Below are 19,305 nucleotides of genomic sequence, written 5' to 3' on the forward strand. Positions count from 1 at the left end.
ATGTCTTGTTTTGATAGGTTTTTGTTTTTTAATATACACGTTGCTGTATATTTATGGTAGAGGAGCCAAGATCAAAGAACAGAGCAGAAGATGGTGAAGCCTGTGATAGTTTTTAGTTCCTGAGGGAGTTCATTCCATGGTCTTTGACCAGACACTGAGAACGTTTTGTCTTCCTCACAGGCAAGCTTTGCCCTGATTGTTGTGCATACTTGCCTTGAGAGAGCTGGCTGGCTGGCGTGAACAGCTTTTCTTTCTTCTTTTCCTTCATGTGACTGGCATTGTAGAAACCAGCTGGAGCAATCAGCAGACCTCAGAGGACTATCTGACTTTTGGAGAACCAAGAATTTTAGCTAACTAGGGTATCAATAATTGAGGTTTAATTGTAATATCATATGATTTGTCTGTTAGCTGCTCTGTCCCCAGAAAATGTTACAGAAATCACTTGTACTCAACAGTCAAGAAGTATCAATTATAATACAATATAGAGACCAACAATACATGAATGGACAATAGTGGAAACAAGAACAAAACAGAAAAATTGATGTGCAGTAACTTCTTCAACAGATTTTTTTTGGGTGAATCTGAGTAGAGCACACTTGTGCAACTGAATGTATCCAGTACAGGGTAACATTCCAATGATATCAACTCTTCATTAATATATTGCTAGAATTGCAACAGTCCAGTAGATGTACAAGGAGACCCGTAGCAAAAGGATTTATATTACTAGCATCTTGGGATGGAGTGGGTCTGCTTGATTCCAGGATATGCTCAGTTCTGTGTCATTGACTCAGAAATACTTGTAGTCATTACTTTAATAAACTGCCAGATAATGTCTGTTTCTTTTTTCCACTTGTGCGTGTTAAATATGGGTGAAGTATTCAAAATGTATATTTCATTGATATTGCTTTAGTATAGGGTAGTTATCTAATGCTTTTATCTGTGTATTTTGTGGAATATATGCCATTTCTACCAATCATAAAATGCCAAGGCATTTGAAGGCAAATGAAACTAAATTTGTATTAGGTGTGGAAATCGTATTTTGGCTTTGGAGTGTTTTTAAAATGTTGTTCATTATATACCTTGAGGCAGATTTACCACAGATGTTTATCTAAAGAACAGTTTTTATTGATTTTCCTAACATGTCATAAGTTTACTCCCCTGGAATGCATATAAAATTGTGAAAGCTGTAGATGGAATTTTTTCTGAAAGATCAACTTTCCACAATCATTAAAACAAACAAATACTGGGTTGATTGAGAAATTAATTCATCTAAAGCTTTATTCTACAGTTTTTGCACACAAAGACTTGGTGTATGCGTTATAATTTTTTTCTTTTAAAATATCTTCCCTCCCGCTGCTTATGTTGATAGAATATGAGATCCTTTAAAGTATGTTATATTGAGGTAGCTGTGGTTTTATTGTGGATGTTAAAGTTTGGAATGTGTGCTATAGGTGAGAAAGACAGGCCTAGTTCATGCACAAATGGCTTTGGAAGGGAAGGAAACGTCTGATGGGGAGAAGGGAGGGGAATGCTAGATAGTCTATGCCAGAGAATCAGGCGAGAAGCTGGTCAAGATCCTTTTATTTAAATTAACATAGTTGGATTTAATGGTGATGAAAACGTATCAGGTTAATCCTGCTTTGTAGAAGTCAATTGTGTGTATATAGTATATTGTGAGCAAAACTCAACTCAACCTTGTCTATGGAGCTACAGCTGGCATCTCCATAAAAGCTTTGATATATTTCTTTACACATCTTTGCTTTTCTGCATACAAAAATTGAACAATGAGATTCAGTAACAGATAGCATTCTACAATCAAAAAAAGTTTTGGCCTTATTATGACTGTAGGGCATAGAGGCTCCTACCAAGATCAGCATCCTGTTGTGCTAGGCACTGACCAAGCATAGTAAGAGACAGCCCCTTGCCCAGAAGAACTCACAATCTAAATAGACATGATAGACAAAGAGAAACAGAGTCACAGATAGTTGAAGTGACTTGCCCAGGGTCACACTGTGCATTAATAACAGACACATGAATAGACCCACCCTCCCTGGGTTTCAGTCCAGAGCCTGATCCATTAGACCATGATGCCCTATCCTCCAATCCTTACTCCAGGCAGAATTTCCATTGGCTTCAGTGGGAGTTTTGCCTCTGCGAGGACTGCTAAATCAGGCCTTTTATTTTATTTTTTTAAAGTTCATGATGGATTATGTATGAGAGTTTTTTGCATATATTAAAGGACTGAGAATAGAAGTCTGTGTGCTTACCCATTACAGCAAAAGATACGTGGTACTAGAAGGACTGTGTAATTGATAGTCAGTGAGTTTTTATAAAACGGTAAAAGATTATTTCTTCTTCTTACATTAGAATACTCCTTTATTACTGAGAATGAGGACTTTTTTTTTTAAAGCTCCAAATTGCCCTAACTATCAAAGCAAAAAGGACCTGAATATATAATGGGGAATGAGTGTCTACATAGTTAAAAAACAAAGACCATTTTTTTTATTTTAAATTGAAGAGTTGTGTGTTCACCTGAGAAATACTTCAGACTTGCTTTTCCATGAAAGACTTTAATGATTGTGTGATGGGATTTTTTAAAATTCTTTCCGTGAGTTTAGTACTTGTCAAAACAAAGAGCTTTTTACAGTTAGAGTATTTATTTCATCAGATAATTCTTGACCTGTTCATTTCAGTTAATTTTTCAAGGACAAAAGGCTTCTCTATTTGAAGTGTGTGTTCTATATTTAAAAGTCCTGTGTGGTTATAAGAAACATCTTGCATGGAGTGTCATATGGTCTGAAAACTCTATGGGCGTCTAGCAAAGAAGGAGTTAATTCCTTGCTCTCCAGTTTGGAAGGCTGAGTAATGAGGCTGAACTGGGGTCTGAAAATCCCATCAAGCTCACAGTGGGTGTACAAAAAATTCCTGTAACAGCCTTGTAAATTTTTGCTCACCTAGGATAAATGAAATGTCATTAATTTTTGTCATCATCCCCAAGCACTCTGATTAAAGGCAGGCAAGTATATTTTTGTCCCGGAGCTTTTAAAGTTTTATGATCCTGGTTCTGAGAGGTTCTGTTCACCCCGAGCAACCACTAACTGCAGTTGGTGTTATGAGGGCTCTGCACTTGTGAAAATCAGACTCTGTAGCATTTTGAAAGCTTGCTCTTAAAGAATACATAAATATTTTCAAAAAATCCTCATTCCCCAAAATTACTGGGGATCCAGGAGAAGGCCTTTGAGAAGGCAAAACTCCATACCTTGTTGTTACAGGCTGTCTACCCAAGCTTCATTTAAAAACAAGCAATTAAACAAAAAAGTAGAGCAGATAGAGTGACAGGCCCATGGAAGGAACTCAGCAAAAACTTCTTACCTCTGCAGTCTGATTAGCCATAACCAGTTTGGGTATGTCTACACTGCAGTCATGGGGTGTGATTGCAGCTTGTGTAGAAATACCTAAAATAGCTTTAATTTAGCTCGCTCAGGTACCAGAGCAGTGAAGGTACAGAAGCATGGGTTCTGGCATGGGCGGGCTGTTGGGAACCCTCGGTAATTACTCAGCCAGCTAGCACATACTGAATCTTATGCTGCTACAGCTTAATATCTCTGGTACTCAAGCTACCTGGAGCAGCTAGAGTATGTCTACACAAGCTGCAGCCACACTCCGGGATTGCAGTATATACAGACCCTTAGGCTTTAGTTTTGCAGTTTGTGAATGGCGATGAGCTAATCTTTAAGGCCACAGTCTAGTGTGGTCACAGTAGCCCAGGCAGTGGCTCAGGCTAGCCGCCTGCATATGTATGCAGGGAGTCTGGTGAGGTTGTACTCAGGTGGCTAGCCCCTACTGCTGCAGCCACAGTGCTATTTTTCGCATAGTAGCTCTACCAGAGCTCGTGTGTGTATGTCTGCCCAAGCTGGGAATTGTGCTTCCCAGCTGTTGTGTAAACACTCCTGCAGGGATAGATAATCTCTCTGATCATTCCTATTTGTAAAATGGGTGATTTTGTTTTTAGGGTCCGCAACTTGACATTTAAATCATGATTGCCAAATGTAATCATGATGCCAGTTGAAATAAATGATGGTTGCAGGTACTTAGCACCTGTGAATATTATATCTTTGGGGTCTATGGTTGTGTATCTAAAAGCTAAGACTTGAAAATTTGGCTCAGAATAAGTTGCCTAAAACCACACAGCAAGCTAGCAGCAGAGCCAGAATTAGAAATCATCAATTTCTTGCTCTTAGTCTTGTGCTCTAATCACTAGGTAAATCTGAGTTCTCTACCTTTGTATTTAGTTCACACTATTCCTGTATACTGAATACTTCCTCTCAAAGCCATTCATATTTCATTGCTACTTCTAAGCCCCTTCTTTCTTTATCTTCTGACATTCCTGCTCCAACAGCTCCATTTAGGAAGTGAAACCTATTATTTTTTAAAGCCTTTAATATACTATCATTTCTTATTTCACTGTGAGATTCTTAGTGGAAGATAAACTGTTTCTGCTCAAATTTAATCTAATATTTTACTTAATTACCTTATTCACGTCATCACTTTGCCAGATATATCAAAAATAATTAGTGATAGCAAAGATCCAATGGAGAAACATACATTTGTCTTCTATATTATTAATAGAGAGTATAATATTTTTATCTACTTGTAGATTTCACTTCTCAGAGGATTATTTGTTCCCTTCTAGCATGTCAGAATCTCCTAGTCTCTAGAAATGGCAGTATTAACAAAATTCTATTGTTACAGTACTTTTAAACTGTAATTTAAAAATTGGACTTTTCAGGTATTGATGATAACATCAAGCAATCTGTTTTCTCAGAACCCAATTCAACAAAACATTTAGGTACATACTTAAGTCCTTTTCTGAACTGGGGGCCTAAATGTGTGGGAAATTTGAACACAGCTCTCCATTACTGATAATGGCAGATATGCCTACACAGACCCAGGTTACGCCTCTCCTGATCTGAACGTTGAGGGGGCCTCCATGAATGGGCTTTCCTTCTTCCATGCAGAAGGATTTCAGGTGCCCCTACAGAACTGTTCCAATTCCTAGACTTTGGGTGATCCAGGCATTCCAGGGTGTATACAGGGAGAAGGATGAGGGAAACACATCCCTCCTCTATGCTCATGGAAGATAGTGTAAAATGAATTAGTACAGGCTGCATCTCTCCCCGCTTCTGGAAGCTGCTGTAGACAAGGGGAGTCCCTGGTACTGTGGCTGCAATGGGAATCAGGTTACAGTGGAACTGGGTGAGGGCCAGAGCCACTGTGGGTTTCAGGTCCTCTGGGAACGTGGTCTTGGCCTTCTGTATATCTCAGGGGATCTGCCAGGTTTGGGGGATAGAGGGACTTTTCCTTGGGAGAGCAACACCTTCTGATTGCCCCTTCACGAGATGATGAGATTCCCATGGGAAAATATTACCCTTTGTTAGCTTTTACCCTGGAGGGGACATCTGAGCCATAAATCCCCCCAAAACATTTAGAATTGAATTAGATGGTGTTTGATTCTAATCTTGGATGTGTTGGAATGCACCACAATCTACTAGTGCAAGTTCAGGGAACTTTTCAGTACATCTGGAGATGGGTGTCCAGCTGTCTGAGATGGGAAAGAATCCTTATGATTGCAAATTATTATGAAATTTATAACTACCCCCTTTTATCATTAATATAAGTACTTAATTCTCAGAGATATAATAAAGTACTGCATATAGAGGAGATGGCACCTTGATAGCCCAATACATTGAGCATAGGACTGAGAATCAGGAGAGCAGGATTCTATCCGAATTTCTGTCCCTAAATCTGTGACACCTTGGTCAGGTCTGCATCATTTTGTGATGGAGTACTCAAGAGTCTGAGTTAAAACTGGTTCTGTTTATTGCCAAAATCATGTAACTTTTTGTTCTTCTTGTCTTTACATGTGAAAATATTTGAGATTTAGGGTAAGAAAAATGTAGTTCTTAGAGTGAAATTCCAGTGGCATCACTCCAAACTTTTGGAGTATTCAGTGTACTATACTTCAGGGCTCAGATCATTAATGTTCCGGCAAAGGAGAAAAGTCTACCTCTCTTTGAACTATGCATGGAATAATTCAAACCAATTTTCAAAACAGAAAATATTAAAAAACAAAACAAAAAAATCCTGAAAGTATGCATCTTTTGAAATTAGCATTCTTCAAGAATGGTTTGTCTGTTGATGAGAAGATGCCTCATCTCAGACAGTAGGAACTGAATGTTATTTTTTAAAACCATTGCTAGAAAATATATGGATAATTTTGATAAGAGGAATAACCAATTCCTTCTTTCTTCCATGCCATGAATCTTCTGAAATCTTTGTTTGAATCAGATACGTTGAGGCAGCACAAACTATTTTTAGCTTTTCCTCTTCAGAGTGAGTACATAACCAAACAGCCATACAAAGATATGCAGTACATTCAACCTCCAACCCCACACACATACAGTACATTCTTTTATGGCAAAGTGATAAATGCAGAAATGCTTGATTTATCTCCCCATAAAATGATAGTGACAAACCTTACTTTAATATTGGGAAAGTCATGGTATGTGGGGCTGAAGGTAGGTTATGATATATCATAGGGTACCCTGCAGTCCTGATCAAATTCTGCAGTTTACAGCCATACTCCTCAGGTTTTAATCTTCTCATAGTTGATAAATAAATCTAGACTGAGTGTGATAGCATGGTTTACCTCTTCCCAGAATCAGGTTCCAGCCATGCCACAGTTTTTTTGGACTTAGGTTATTTGGTCTTCTGGCCAAATGAAATGTTCCCCTTCCAAGTTAAAGAAAAGTCCAGATATGATAAGGAATCCATGTCCTTTACCCCTCGATATGGGGCAGATGTTTCCTTGACCCCCTCTAGGCTGACCTGTTCGATAGGTCTTTCTCTAGGTCCACACTAGTCTTTTCCATTGTTGCAGAAGGGTAAGTGCGGGGGAGGGCTTCCTCCTGCCCTTTCTGGAAGTTGCAGGCTGGGGCCTCTAAACAAGGATAGGTGCAAACACCAGGACTCAAGCCCATACCACAACCGTATTGCCTCAGGCCTTTCCCTTCATATTGCCTTCAGGCCTCCTCCTGGGATATCTCCCAGGCTTCTTTCCTGGGCTCCCAGGCCCCTTTCCTGGCAAGACCCCACAACAGCTGCTGCTCTTTCAAATCTCTCTTGTTTCCTGGAGACCAACCCCATCAACTGCTCATCCCTAGGTCTCTTCTTGTTCTGAGAAACAGGCAGCTCTTTCGTACTCCTTCCTGGGTGGCATGTGTCTCATTAAATTTGGTCGGTGCTAATGACTCATTTCTTATGAAAAGCACCAGGGGACTTTAGTGCCCGACAGTGGTCAGGGCCTTCTTTTTTTTCTCTCTCTCTCATCCAAAAGTAGACACCTCCAGAAACAGTGTTGGATGCAGATCCAAACATTGCAGTTAGCCCCTAAGTCTTCAATGGGAAGTGCCAAAACCTTGGTACCAAACATCCCTGAACTTTGGAAAAGCTTGGATCTCAGCTGAACTTTACCGCTTCGACCCATCTCTACCAAAAAAAAAAAAGTAGTTAGATATTTACTGATGCCTAATTCCTTTTAGATTGCCCTTGTGTCACTCTTGTGAGCGTACACTCCCATTGTGGCTATGCAATGACAATGTTTGGGAAGTGTTATGATAGAACTGGCAGGGACAGTAACTAAAACACACGTGTGTGTGTGTGTGTGTGTGTGTGTGTGTGTGTGTGTGTGTGTGTCTGTAGAGAGTGAGAGAGATGGAAAATGTCAATTTGTCGAAGTTAAAACTTTTTGTGGGAACCCAACAGTGCCACGTTCAGGGTGCAATCCAGACTAGTGAGAGGTTGGTGTCACTGAATGTCCTGTAACCCTGGGTGCCTTAAATTGCTCTGCTGCTGTAGGTCCCTTGTCTGGATGCTGCTAGTCAGGGCACTGTGTGTGTGTGTGTGTGAGAGAGAGAGAGAGGCCCTGGACCAGCAACTACGATTCCAGCAGCTTGCTTGCTACACACTAGCCACACTCTGGTCTCCACCAGCTGTTTGGTTACCTGACAGGATGACCCCAATGCCCCCCCCAGTTCTGAATTTTCCCCAAACCATGTGCTCTGCAACCGCCAGCCCTTTCCTTTCAGAGGAATAATAAAGTTTGTTTGTTCTTCTAAAGAAACAAAATACACAGGTTATCATGATAAACTGGAGTTAACAATCACTTCAATTCAAACATAGCACTGGCTTGGTTTAAATGAAAAGTAAAACAAGTTTAATAGCAAAAGGAGATAGGATTTTAAGTGAGTTCAGTCATAAAGAATAGAGTTTAAATGGTTACAAACAAAAGTGAAAAACACATTCTAGAGACTAAAACTCAGCAAACTAGTCTTGATTCAAGGTAAAATTTGGATCATGCTACCTTCCAGCAAGATGTCTGACCACGCAGCTGGTCAGGACCTTCCACCAAACCCAAAGTGTTTTTTTAGGTGAAAGACAACTTGGGGTTCTTTGCCCCTCTCCTTCATAGTCCAGTGCATCTTTGAAATGGATTCTGAAGATTACCTGCCCCCCTCTGCCCAAATCAAGCTGTGAGGAGAGAGACATGGAGTCTGATGGTAAAGGAAGTTCCATGTTGGTTTCTTCCCCCTCTGGTGTTGACTAAAATGCAAATTGATCTGTTCAAGCCCTCTGTGATGCAAATGAATGGCCACTTGCCATGTCAGCTTGTCCTTTGTGTGGGAGAAACCTGTACACCCACTCGCCCAACTTGTCTGGTAAACACATTATAGTTCCACATTTCCTTCTTATTTGTGTGGTCGCTTGGCAATTACTGTACACACACCGTGCAAGAATATGTGGTGTTAGTTTTCCAGTGATATCTTACATGATACATACCAGATACAGTTTATGATATCAGCAAATTGCGTTGCACTGAACTGGTCACTGAAATTCACTACCAGATGCCAGTGAGTCTCTTGCACTAGGCTGCTAGTTAGGGTCACCAACAAACTTCACCAAGCAGGATTTCTCAGGTGTAGGATGGAATTGAGAGAGCGAGAGAGACCCCAGACTAGCCAATAACTGCAGTGGTGGGGCATTCAACTGGGATGTGGGAGGCACAGGTTCAAGTGCCAGCTTTGGAGCAGAGACTTCAAGCCAGGTCTCCCACATTGATTCATTCTCTCTCTTTTCATGAAAAGTGTTCTAATGTTTTGGTTTCCTCTCAATGTGAAATGAGAAATTTTTTGAAACCTCAAAAATGTTTGCAAGATGGGAAAATTGTTTCCTGCCCAGATCAAATCAAGATAATGCATCAGCATATAGTCCTACTGATTGGGGACATGTCCTTTAAACCTCTGCAGTGAGAGAACTTAATGATCTGCTGGGTTTCCAGAAAGCAGTGAAATGACTAAAGTTAATAAATATATATATATAAACAAACCCTCTGTGGAATGTGGAGCTTCCTCAATGACTCATTGAGCAATGAGGCAGCAATCTGAGACACTGTAATGTGATGCAGAGAAAGTCATACACTTGCTTTTCATGACCAGATTATTCATTCATTCATTAAAAATTAAGCACACGTGGGAGCATATGGAACAATTCAGGTTGCAAACACTGGTGGACACTTTTTCTTCTTTTTATGGTTTCTTCAGCCCTGTTCAGACAGAATAGGGTAAAATAACTCCAATAAACTTATCACTATTTCACAGTACTTCAGCTTATCATTAATGCACAGTTCTTACAGTCACATAAATATCTCAAGACCACAGTGTAGAATTTGAGGACCGTGGTGGTATCTCCATCAAAGTAGGATAGCATTTCTCAGGATTAGCTTTTACATAATCTTATTATATTTACAAGGCAAAATTGAAATTCTATAATATTTATCTTCTTTTCTTGTAAAGCTAGCAGATTTTTTTTATTTTGGTGCAATTAAGATTTTTGTCTTTTTCCTTAATTCAATCCTGCTTCTTGGCAGAAAACCAGTGGAGATTTCAGTCTGTGCTCCAGCACAGCTACTCATTTGAGCAGCCTTAATGGCACTTGTGCATTTTTCTGTGGTGTTCTATCTTAGAATTATAGTATGCCACAGTAGGGCTGAGATGAGTAGTAGGAGTTGAAGGAAGAACCATAGACTCTCTCATGATGGGTCAATAGACCAAATGAAGGTAACTCCGCTGACCCTACAGTTCTGGCCACTGAGCTCCAAGGGCTCAATTTCGTTCCTGCTGGTGTGGGGAATTGCAAATCGCACTGGCTTGCATATAGGGCAGATTTTGATCTAATGATTTCAAGTTACTACAAGCTAGGTTGTGTTTAAACAGGTAACCTTTCCTAGTGGTTTGAAAGCTCTGGAGCCTATTACCAATCCACTGAGCCACCCCAATTTCTTTTATTCACATAACTGAATAATAACTCACATGTTGTTTCATACAGTGAAATCAGATGGATAGAAATTGTAATTCCAATTTTTTTTTTTTTTTTAAATTGCAGGTATTTATGAGCCGCCATTTCTTGTACTACTGCAGTGAACCTACCCTGGATGTGAAGATTGCCTTTTGTCAGGTGTGTGTTCCTTACAGGTAAAATATACTTGTACTTCCATATTTGCCATCCATATTATATTGAAACTGTAGAATTACAATAAAGGCCCAGTGCAGGCTACTGAATTGTGAGAATCAACCAGCGGAAAAACACAATAGAAAAGCTAGATAATGCATCACAGAGTTTACTTTTTCACATATTTTGACGATCATAGTTGGGTTTTAATAATTTATGACTGTGCTTTATAATGGCTAGTGAATCTGCTGGAGTAATTTTTATACAAATAACAGTCTTGGGCCTTTTTACACACAATGTGGAATTGAAATAATAAAACTTGGTTTTAATCCACACCAATTTAAATTGAATCAAAATAGGACACTCTTAATCTCTGAAGAGTAATCTCTTAAAAGTGTCCACATACAGACATGCACAGAAATATCCAAAAGGATGAATGAAAACATATTTTTCTTATTTCCTTTCTGGCCTTTATATAGGTAAACCCTTTGTACTGTAACACCTCACTATAGAACTGTTCTCTAACCTCACTGTATAACTCTCTGCTTTTACATCTTTGCTAAGAGATGAGGAAGAGTGGCCAAATTTGTGCATGGAGTATAAAGTTTATAGTTTAATTAAATGTGTGTGATTGAGGTTCTGCTGTATTGAAGCAGCAGTGTAGCCGGTACTTATTAAATTGATTTTGAAATTGTTCAGTCATGATGCTTTAAACTCTACAGAACTGAAACTAAACTCAATAAATTAAGTGCAGAAGGAAAGAGGATTCAGTTGTCCAATTCTTGGTCCTGTTAGTTAGATTTAGGAAGTCTAGCATTCATACGTGTTCAGCAGCCACAAATCTTGGAGACATTTTCATTATCAAGGTGAGCATATTTTTTTTTCCCTATTCACTTCTCCTCCTACTGTGACTAGTGCTTGAGCACTATTTCTTCATTCATTTTTATGGTCTGATGGAGCACCAGTCATCTGGCTGATCACAAGAATAATATATGTTTCTTGATCGGTGAGAATCATGTTGCATCCTTAGAAAGAGCATTAAAAGTATTACATTTAATACTTAAGCAGCAAATGATTACACTGGGTCCAAGTAACTGAAAATCAAGTAAAAAAAAAGTAATATTTGTTCTATATCCGCATTTAATACAAAACAGCAAAAAGGTTTTTTTCCCCCACAAATATCTTTTCCCATTCTCTGCACTTCACATGGCATTCAGGTTCAGGGTGGATCTGGACAATATAATTTCAGTTTTCAGTCTGACAGTTTGCTTCACACATTTTCTTTTCCCCCATCCTCCTCTGCCCGAGGCATTTTCTCTTTGTTCCTCATCTACATATAGATTTTATTTGCTCAAATTCCCCTTGTACTAGAACCATCTTTGGTAGTTAGCAACATTTCATAATTCATCCAGACTCACTTTTTTTGTCACCATCATAGAAAGTTACTTTTACTTTTCATCCATAACTCCCTAACAGAGCTGGGGATGCTCTTTCTATCAAAACATTTGTACTGAAGTAAAATGACTTCTCCTTGTACCTACATTTTCTTCCAAAAAATCCCATTTTCAGTTAATTTTTTATGTTTGCAGTTACCTAAAAAAAGTGGTTTTAGGTTTTTGACCAAAAGAAAGAAATCTAAGAAATACTTTAAAAAAATTATCATTTTTGGAAAAAATTTCGTAAGGGGGAAAAATCATTTTCTGACTCTCTCTACTTTTTAACTCTATCTTCTCCCTGTCACTGAGACCCCATAGTAAAATTGTACAGGAATCTTTACATATAATTATCCTCTCACACTAGGAAGTACGTTGTATGCAATCTTAATGCATCAATATACAAGAGGCATCTGACTACCTGCACCATGATCCTCCAGTCTCAGATGAAATGACATCTCAAATGGTGTGTGCCTCTTCCCTATCATGCCTGATTTAGATTTGAGCAGGGGAGAGGTGTTCTTCACCCCTTTTCTTCTTTAATATTCAGAACTCCTTTTTTCCGGCCATTGATGCATGTCAATTAATGGTTTTTCTTGCCGGATGCAGGGTTTTGGAACTTGCTGCATTGAGACCACCAAAAGAAGTACCTAGAATGAAATTTTAGACTGGGATTTTGGGGAAGTTTTGAGCCCTTTCAAAATCTTAGCTTAATTTCTTCCTCATTACCATGACAACCTATGTAAATTGCTTGACCAATCACTATGCGCACACTCACACGCTCTCTCTCTCTCTCGCTCTCTCTGAAATACTTTAAAGACTCCCTAGTTTCAATAACAATCTCATTGATGAACATTTAGAAACCAGATTATTTTGAGAATGCCCTTAGATTAGCTTGAACCACAGAAAAGATCATGTTTGTTGATAATCATGCAGATCTTCATTGGTTGAGCACATCTGGTTTATTTGCAAATTGTTTCTTAATTTTGATAAATCACTCTAATGTCTTAATCAGATTGGATGAAGATATTGCTTGCAGCCTTAAACATAGTTGTATTCATGCAAAATGTCCTGTAATTACCCATGGTTTCCGGTGGGTCATTAGTCAACATTCATAATCTATAAAAGAAGCGCTGATCTGCAGCTTAGATTCTTAGGTTACAAATCCTGCCTGTTTAATATCAAGAGTGATTTTTTTTTAACGGGGAATTTTAATTACTCTGCTGCTTACCCCTTATTTATTTATAAAAGGGAGACTCCTTTGTTTGCTACCATTTCCATGTCAAGTGCTGTAATTATAAAATAATATCTTAAAAATAGAATTTATAGGGTGATGAGTCTGTTGTGATGTGGCCTTAGGTGTTGCTTCCATTTAATGGAAGTAGTGATGTCCATTCATGTAGCTCAGGCGTCTTCCTTTTCACCCTGCATACACAGTATGGAAAAGAGCTCTTAAATGTTAATCAGAATCTCAGGTGTATCCCACTTTCTTGGAACGATTGCAGAGCTATTTAATATCACTATGAAATATTGCATTATATTATCAATGTATGCAGTAAGCTAGAGAAATAGTGCATCTTATTACATGTCTTTCTTCTCTTGCTAAACTCTCTATGCCACCTCCTTTCTTTACTGCTGTTAAATTCACTGTCCTTCCTCGGGCCATCTTCTTTCCTGTTCTCCCTCCTTTCTCTGCCCTCACTGCATCCAGTTTCTCTCTAAGGTTTTGTTACTTCTTCCTCTTAATATAACCAAAACCCACTCTTCATTCACTATTCACGTCACTAAACCCTCACTCCAAACCCTCTATTGCAAACTTCTTTGGTTTCCCTTCTTGTCACTTCTCCGACTTCAGTCTTTCCAAGGTAAGTTGCCTCCATTCTGAATACATTATCTCCTCTATTCTGTCACTCACTCTCTATTTGTTATAGCATCAAATTCAGGCTAGGTTTCAAAGACCTGTGTAATCTTGTCCCAGCTATGTCCCTGTTCTCATTTCCTTTTTCCTCCTTCACAATCCTGCCTGCTCACTGCTCCCTTTGTTGTGTCTCTTACCAATTCTTGGCCTTCACTGCCTCCTGTGCTTGGGACATTGCTCAATTTCTTATTTACAAAGTGTTTTCTCTCTCCTCCTTCATGACTCTGTTGATATCCCACTTATTCAAAGAATCTTTTCTCCCATGGTCTCCCTTGACCACTGATATCCTCTTCCCTCCCTTACTATTATGACCAGAGTTTTATGTTGTCTGTGTGTTGGCTTTGTGACCTCTTCAGGGCAGGGACCGTGCAACTTTTATGTTCTGTGTGAAGCACCATATACCTTTATGTGGGGTAATGTGAGGAGCTTGCATGTGTTGGCCCTGTTCTGTGTATAAAGAGGTTTCAATGTCCAGAGCTCTCAGTCCAGTTTTTTTCCCCAAAAACATTTGTGTTCACTAAGGGCCAGATATTGTACTTATATGGGCAAAACTCCCATTGAGCTCAATAGGAGTTTTGCCTGAGTAAGCAGTTCAGCAAAGAGCTTCAAATGAGCACTAATAATACAATTCTAAATGCACACGTACTAGTAAGACCAGTTTAAATTCCAATATTACGTGATTCTGCAGAAGTAGATGTGAGAGCTTTTTAGAACTGGAAATGAGAGAGATTCCTGGCTTCCTAATAGGACACACAATGTTCACACTTAGCTCCAGAAAATCTCAAGGAATCAGATTTTTAAACTGTGACACTTTTGGCTATCGAAAACTATTTTAGAGTAGTGGGGGTTATGGCTCCCTGTGAGCCTTGAATATAGTTGACACCTGACTGTAAAGTAAGAGGGATATAAATAATAATTAACGTATATGTTGCATACACAGAATACATGATGGTGTGATATAATGGTTCATTGGCATCTCTGTGGTTTGGCCAGCCCAAATTCATATTTCAGAATAACCAGTGATTTAAGTAAACACATGTTAATCTTAGAATTCCTGTATTGTTCCTTGCAGAATTACTGCCTATGTGGCTTTTTATGTGTCTGAGTCAATATTTAGCTAAGTTTCAGAGTAGCAGCCGTGTTAGTCTGTATCCGCAAAAAGAACAGGAGTACTTGTGGCATCTTAGAGACTAACAAATTTATTAGAGCATAAGCTTTCGTGGACTACAGCCCACTTCTTCGGATGCATATAGATATTTAGCTAAGATTTACATCCAATCTGACCTGCATGCAAACTACTTTTTAATCACTTTTGCTTGTGCTATATCCTTCTGAGCATAGTCTCGCAGCTTTTATGGGGAAATGAGGAGATTCATGATCTCTCACTGCTGTAGCATTTCTAATCATCGCCTCCATTGTTAGTACAAATTGTACTTTGAACCCGTATGGAGGAGAGAACATTTAAATAAGTCCTTGTAAGGTTTTGAGTACACGCTTGCCTGTAGCACTCATTGTTTCTAGGAGTCTGAGGAGGATAAAAGCTCAACTGTCCTACAAACACAGTTATCCGTTAAAATATGAAAGCAGCTGAGACCATCAGAGGGGATGAAAAGATGTGAGGGTTCTGAAGTAGCGAAATGCTAGGCATTGCTGGCATTAAAGAAAGGGCCAAAAGAATGTAGAATAAAACATCATATAGGAATGTGTTTGTTAGCGAATGTGAAAAGATTAAAGTCTCTTTAGATATAAATCAGGAAGAACTGGCCTGGGGACCATTTGGAAAAGGATGATGATGAAAGAGAACATGCCCAAGGAAAGAGATCCAAGGGAAGGGAAATAAAAATGAAATGACTGGACATCATAAAGAAGCAGTTGAGCCCCATGGCTAAGTAGGGGGAAGCATTTCGTAGGTCAAAATCCTAAATGATGGTGTGACATTCCCCTGGTGTTATCTGGACCGGTGATCAACTAGGTCACTCCAATCCTTGACTCTGGGAGCCAACCTTACCCTGCTCTGCTGTGAGAACCTCCACTCCTGGGCTGTTCATGTACAGCCTTTGGAATGTAAGCTGCTTGGATTGTGCAACCAAATGACACTAGCCAATATCTCTGGTCCCAGACACAACCCTAGGAACCTCTGTCTTGCAGTGTCCAGTTATATCTGGACACTGCAAGCTTAGATGAGTTCATCAATTTAACAAAGAAATTGATATGTACCAGGCTTGTTATCCCAAGGGGAGTCTCTGAAATGCTTCAAATGAAACACGGTGCTTCAGGTAGAAATAAACAAACCAATTTATTAATTACAAAAGATAGATTTTAAGTGATTATAAGTCAAAGCACAAGAAGTCAGATTTGGTCAAATGAAATAAAAGCAAAATGCATTCTAAGCTGATCTTAACACTTTCAGTGCCCTTACAAACTTAGATGCTTCTCACGACAGGCTGGCTGGTTGCCCTTCAGCCAGGCTCTCCCCTTTGATCAGCGTTTTGGTTGCTTGGTGGTGATGTCTGTAGATGTAGGTGGAAGAGAAAGGAAGAGCATGACAAATGTCTCTCCCTTTTATCATATTCTTTCTTCCCTCTTGGCTTTGCCCCCCTTCCCCCCTTCAGGGTCAGGAGAGCATTACCTCATTGTAGTCCCTGACTGAACAAAGGAAGGGGGGTGACTCACTCGAGAGTCCAACAGATCCTTTGTTGCTGACTAGGCCAGTGTCCTTTGTTCCTGTGAGGCTGGGCTGGGTTTGTCCCATACATGTCCTGATGAGGTGTGAACTGCCCCTCTGTACCTGGAGAGTTTTGCCTGGGCTTGTTTTAAGCCATGAGGACACATTTTCAGCCTCATAACTATATACATGAAATTACAACCTATAACATTACTATAACAACAATGCTCAGTGCATCATGAGCCTTCCGAAGACACCCAACATGACAAACTTTGCATTGGATACCACACAATCATATTATAAGGATGAACATGGGGGTGCGGGGTGTTCCCTCGAGATACAGAGTGTCACAGATGTCAGTTGTGTGGTGTCATCTGCCCACACAGATGAAGAAGGGACACAATGACAAGGGTTTCAAAAAATTATCAATAGAAACAAACTCAGCAAGAAGGCGAAGAATATTTGGCTTGTCAGAGGTGGATCTGTTTGGCTTTCTTTGGGCCTTATTCATGCATGTAGCTATTACATGAATAAAATCTTTGACTTGGTAAGGTTGCTCAGGACAGTCGGAGTTTGCAGGCTCAAGCCCTTATTTCCACTTTGGCAATTCATGAAAAAACTCTATGGATGTCATGATTGAGCCTGTTTATTTGAACAACTCTTTCCTTTTGACTTTGGGGACCAGATGGTGGGTATAAGACATTGCCTGTGTTCGAGGTAAGGGGTGAGGACGGATTGCACACACCTGAATCTCTGGAGAGATTCTATTTGAATAAGCGGCAATTGCTCTTATGGATCTAGGGTAGTGCACTCTCGAGCAGGAATTCTGCCACCTGCAACATATGGAATGTGGTGTTCCTGAGGCTGGTCACTCTCTTCTGGATGGGGTAGAGAGATGTGGGGCTATGGCCACCATTGGAAGGACATTACTTGTGCTAGGTTGACTGTGCAGGGGCTTCCATCCCATTCTCTTTCCCTTTCTATGCCCCACACATCCAGGATAGGGTCAGCACCAGTCTGGCCCTCAGTAAAGTAGCTATCATACTGGTCTTGATTCAAAACTCATAGAAGTCAATGGGAGTCATTCAATGGGAGCTTTGGATCAGGCCCACTAACAGTATGACAATACTTATATATATGTATATATTCTGACACATTCAGACCAGACAGCATCCAGAGAGTGGTGGAAGGCAGGTATAGTAGCCCTAGATGGTAAAGTTCCTATGAGTTGAAAAGGGGTTACCTCAGATCAACTAGGGACACTTGAATCCAATTAAGGGCAACCTCTGACCTTTGAAAAACCCCTCTTCTCATGAGGGAAGGAAGGAGGGACTCTGGTGAAGGACTGGCATCCAGAGGCCAGTATAATAGGACAACACCCCAGAGAGGGGCAGGGAAAGGTTTTCCATTATTGTGTTGCAAGGTTTGGTTTTGGTTTGGTTTGGGTTTTTTTTACTGAAGGGTACTGCTTAGGCCTACCCTCAGGCACACCTTGTAAATATTGGAAAATAAAACCTGAGTGAGGAATACAAACTCTCTGGAGTGGGACTGATTTACTCCAGGTCCTTCCACGCTCCTCCCCCTCATCACCAGAGAGGGAAATGCTGAGCCCAGCAAGGTGAAGGAGGTATAAAGTACCTGTAAAGATATTGATCCGTAAGTATTTGTGATATATTAGGATTGCCAATCATGGGATATGGGTAAAAAGTGTCGTCCATAAACAGCCAAAATAAAACTGTACCTGTTAATGAACAACCATAGAGTTTTAGGGTGGAAAATAGGCAAAGGAAGCAATGGAATTACATAATATGAGAATAAAGTTCTCTTGTCTTTTAATCTGCAAAGGCGAGAGAAGAATATTTCTGAGAATCATAAATCTGGTTCTGTTTACTGTTGTGTTTCCTTCTGTTTTGCCCTCCACGTTGGAAAAAAAAATAGCTAGTCAAAGTTGTGTGTCAAGCAGCAATTGCTGCTTGTGTTTTATCAGATTTTTTTCATTTAATTGTTCCATAAGAGCTAATAATGTGTTTTCTAATGTGCTAGGATTTAGCAATGCCTGAAGCAAGTTCATTCTCCAATCCTTCCACTGACTGTCTTCACAGCTCTATTTCCGTGGTTTTGGCATTAAACAAATTTTAGGTGTATCTCTTCCCTTGCCATTCATAATGAGTCATATCCTCAGCTGTGTAAATCTCCAGAGCTCTGATGTCTAGAGCTGATCAAAAAATGAAGAAAAATTTTTGCAAATAAATAAAATAAAAATGAAAATTTGACATTTTGCGAAGTTCAAAATGGAATAATTTTTTTCAAAATATTTTTTTAGTAAACTTTGAATTTTTGAAACTTTTGCTTTTCCTCTGTTCATATACCCCCCTCCCCATTTTGTTACTTAGTTCAATAAAATGAATGATGACTAGGGTTTTTTCTTTTAGTACTCACTAACTTTTCCAAAATTGATTAAGTTTTCAGAAGTTGACTGGAAAAAGAAAATGCTGTGTGTGAATGTTTACACATGTGTCGTGGTCAAAGACACCCACGCATTGATTTTAGTTTACAGACTCAAGCCTGAGGCCAGTTTATTGACATACATACTAGTGCACTGGGGTGCAGTCTGAAGACTGACACACCGAGGACCGCTCGCAGGCGGCTTTTATTTCATTAAACCGCAAGCAAAGTACAAACAATACGTCATGAGTTAAGAAATTGGGGTTGGGGTCGGTCGC

At 39.6% G+C, this 19,305-nt stretch overlaps 1 protein-coding gene across 50 annotated transcripts in view; it reads left to right on the forward strand.

Annotated features, from left to right (window-relative positions):
* The window catches only part of MAPK10 (mitogen-activated protein kinase 10), a 317,031-nt gene that overhangs the window by 192,297 nt on the left and 105,429 nt on the right, over positions 1-19,305 (forward strand). For 27 of the 50 annotated variants that reach the window (XM_065597550.1, XM_065597549.1, XM_065597575.1 and 24 more), the window contains one exon: positions 10,501-10,572. The exons of 6 other annotated variants lie outside the window; for them this stretch is intronic. In XM_065597550.1, the coding sequence (XP_065453622.1) occupies positions 10,507-10,572 (66 nt within the window). In that variant the 5' untranslated portion in view covers positions 10,501-10,506. Of the gene's footprint in view, positions 1-10,500; positions 10,590-19,305 lie in introns of all 50 variants that reach the window. 17 more of the 50 variants (XM_065597562.1, XM_065597573.1, XM_065597572.1 and 14 more) reach the window with 1 other exon arrangement.

The sequence above is a fragment of the Chrysemys picta genome, chromosome 5 (assembly GCF_011386835.1).
Source record: "Chrysemys picta bellii isolate R12L10 chromosome 5, ASM1138683v2, whole genome shotgun sequence".
In the NCBI taxonomy this organism is placed as follows: domain Eukaryota; kingdom Metazoa; phylum Chordata; order Testudines; family Emydidae; genus Chrysemys; species Chrysemys picta.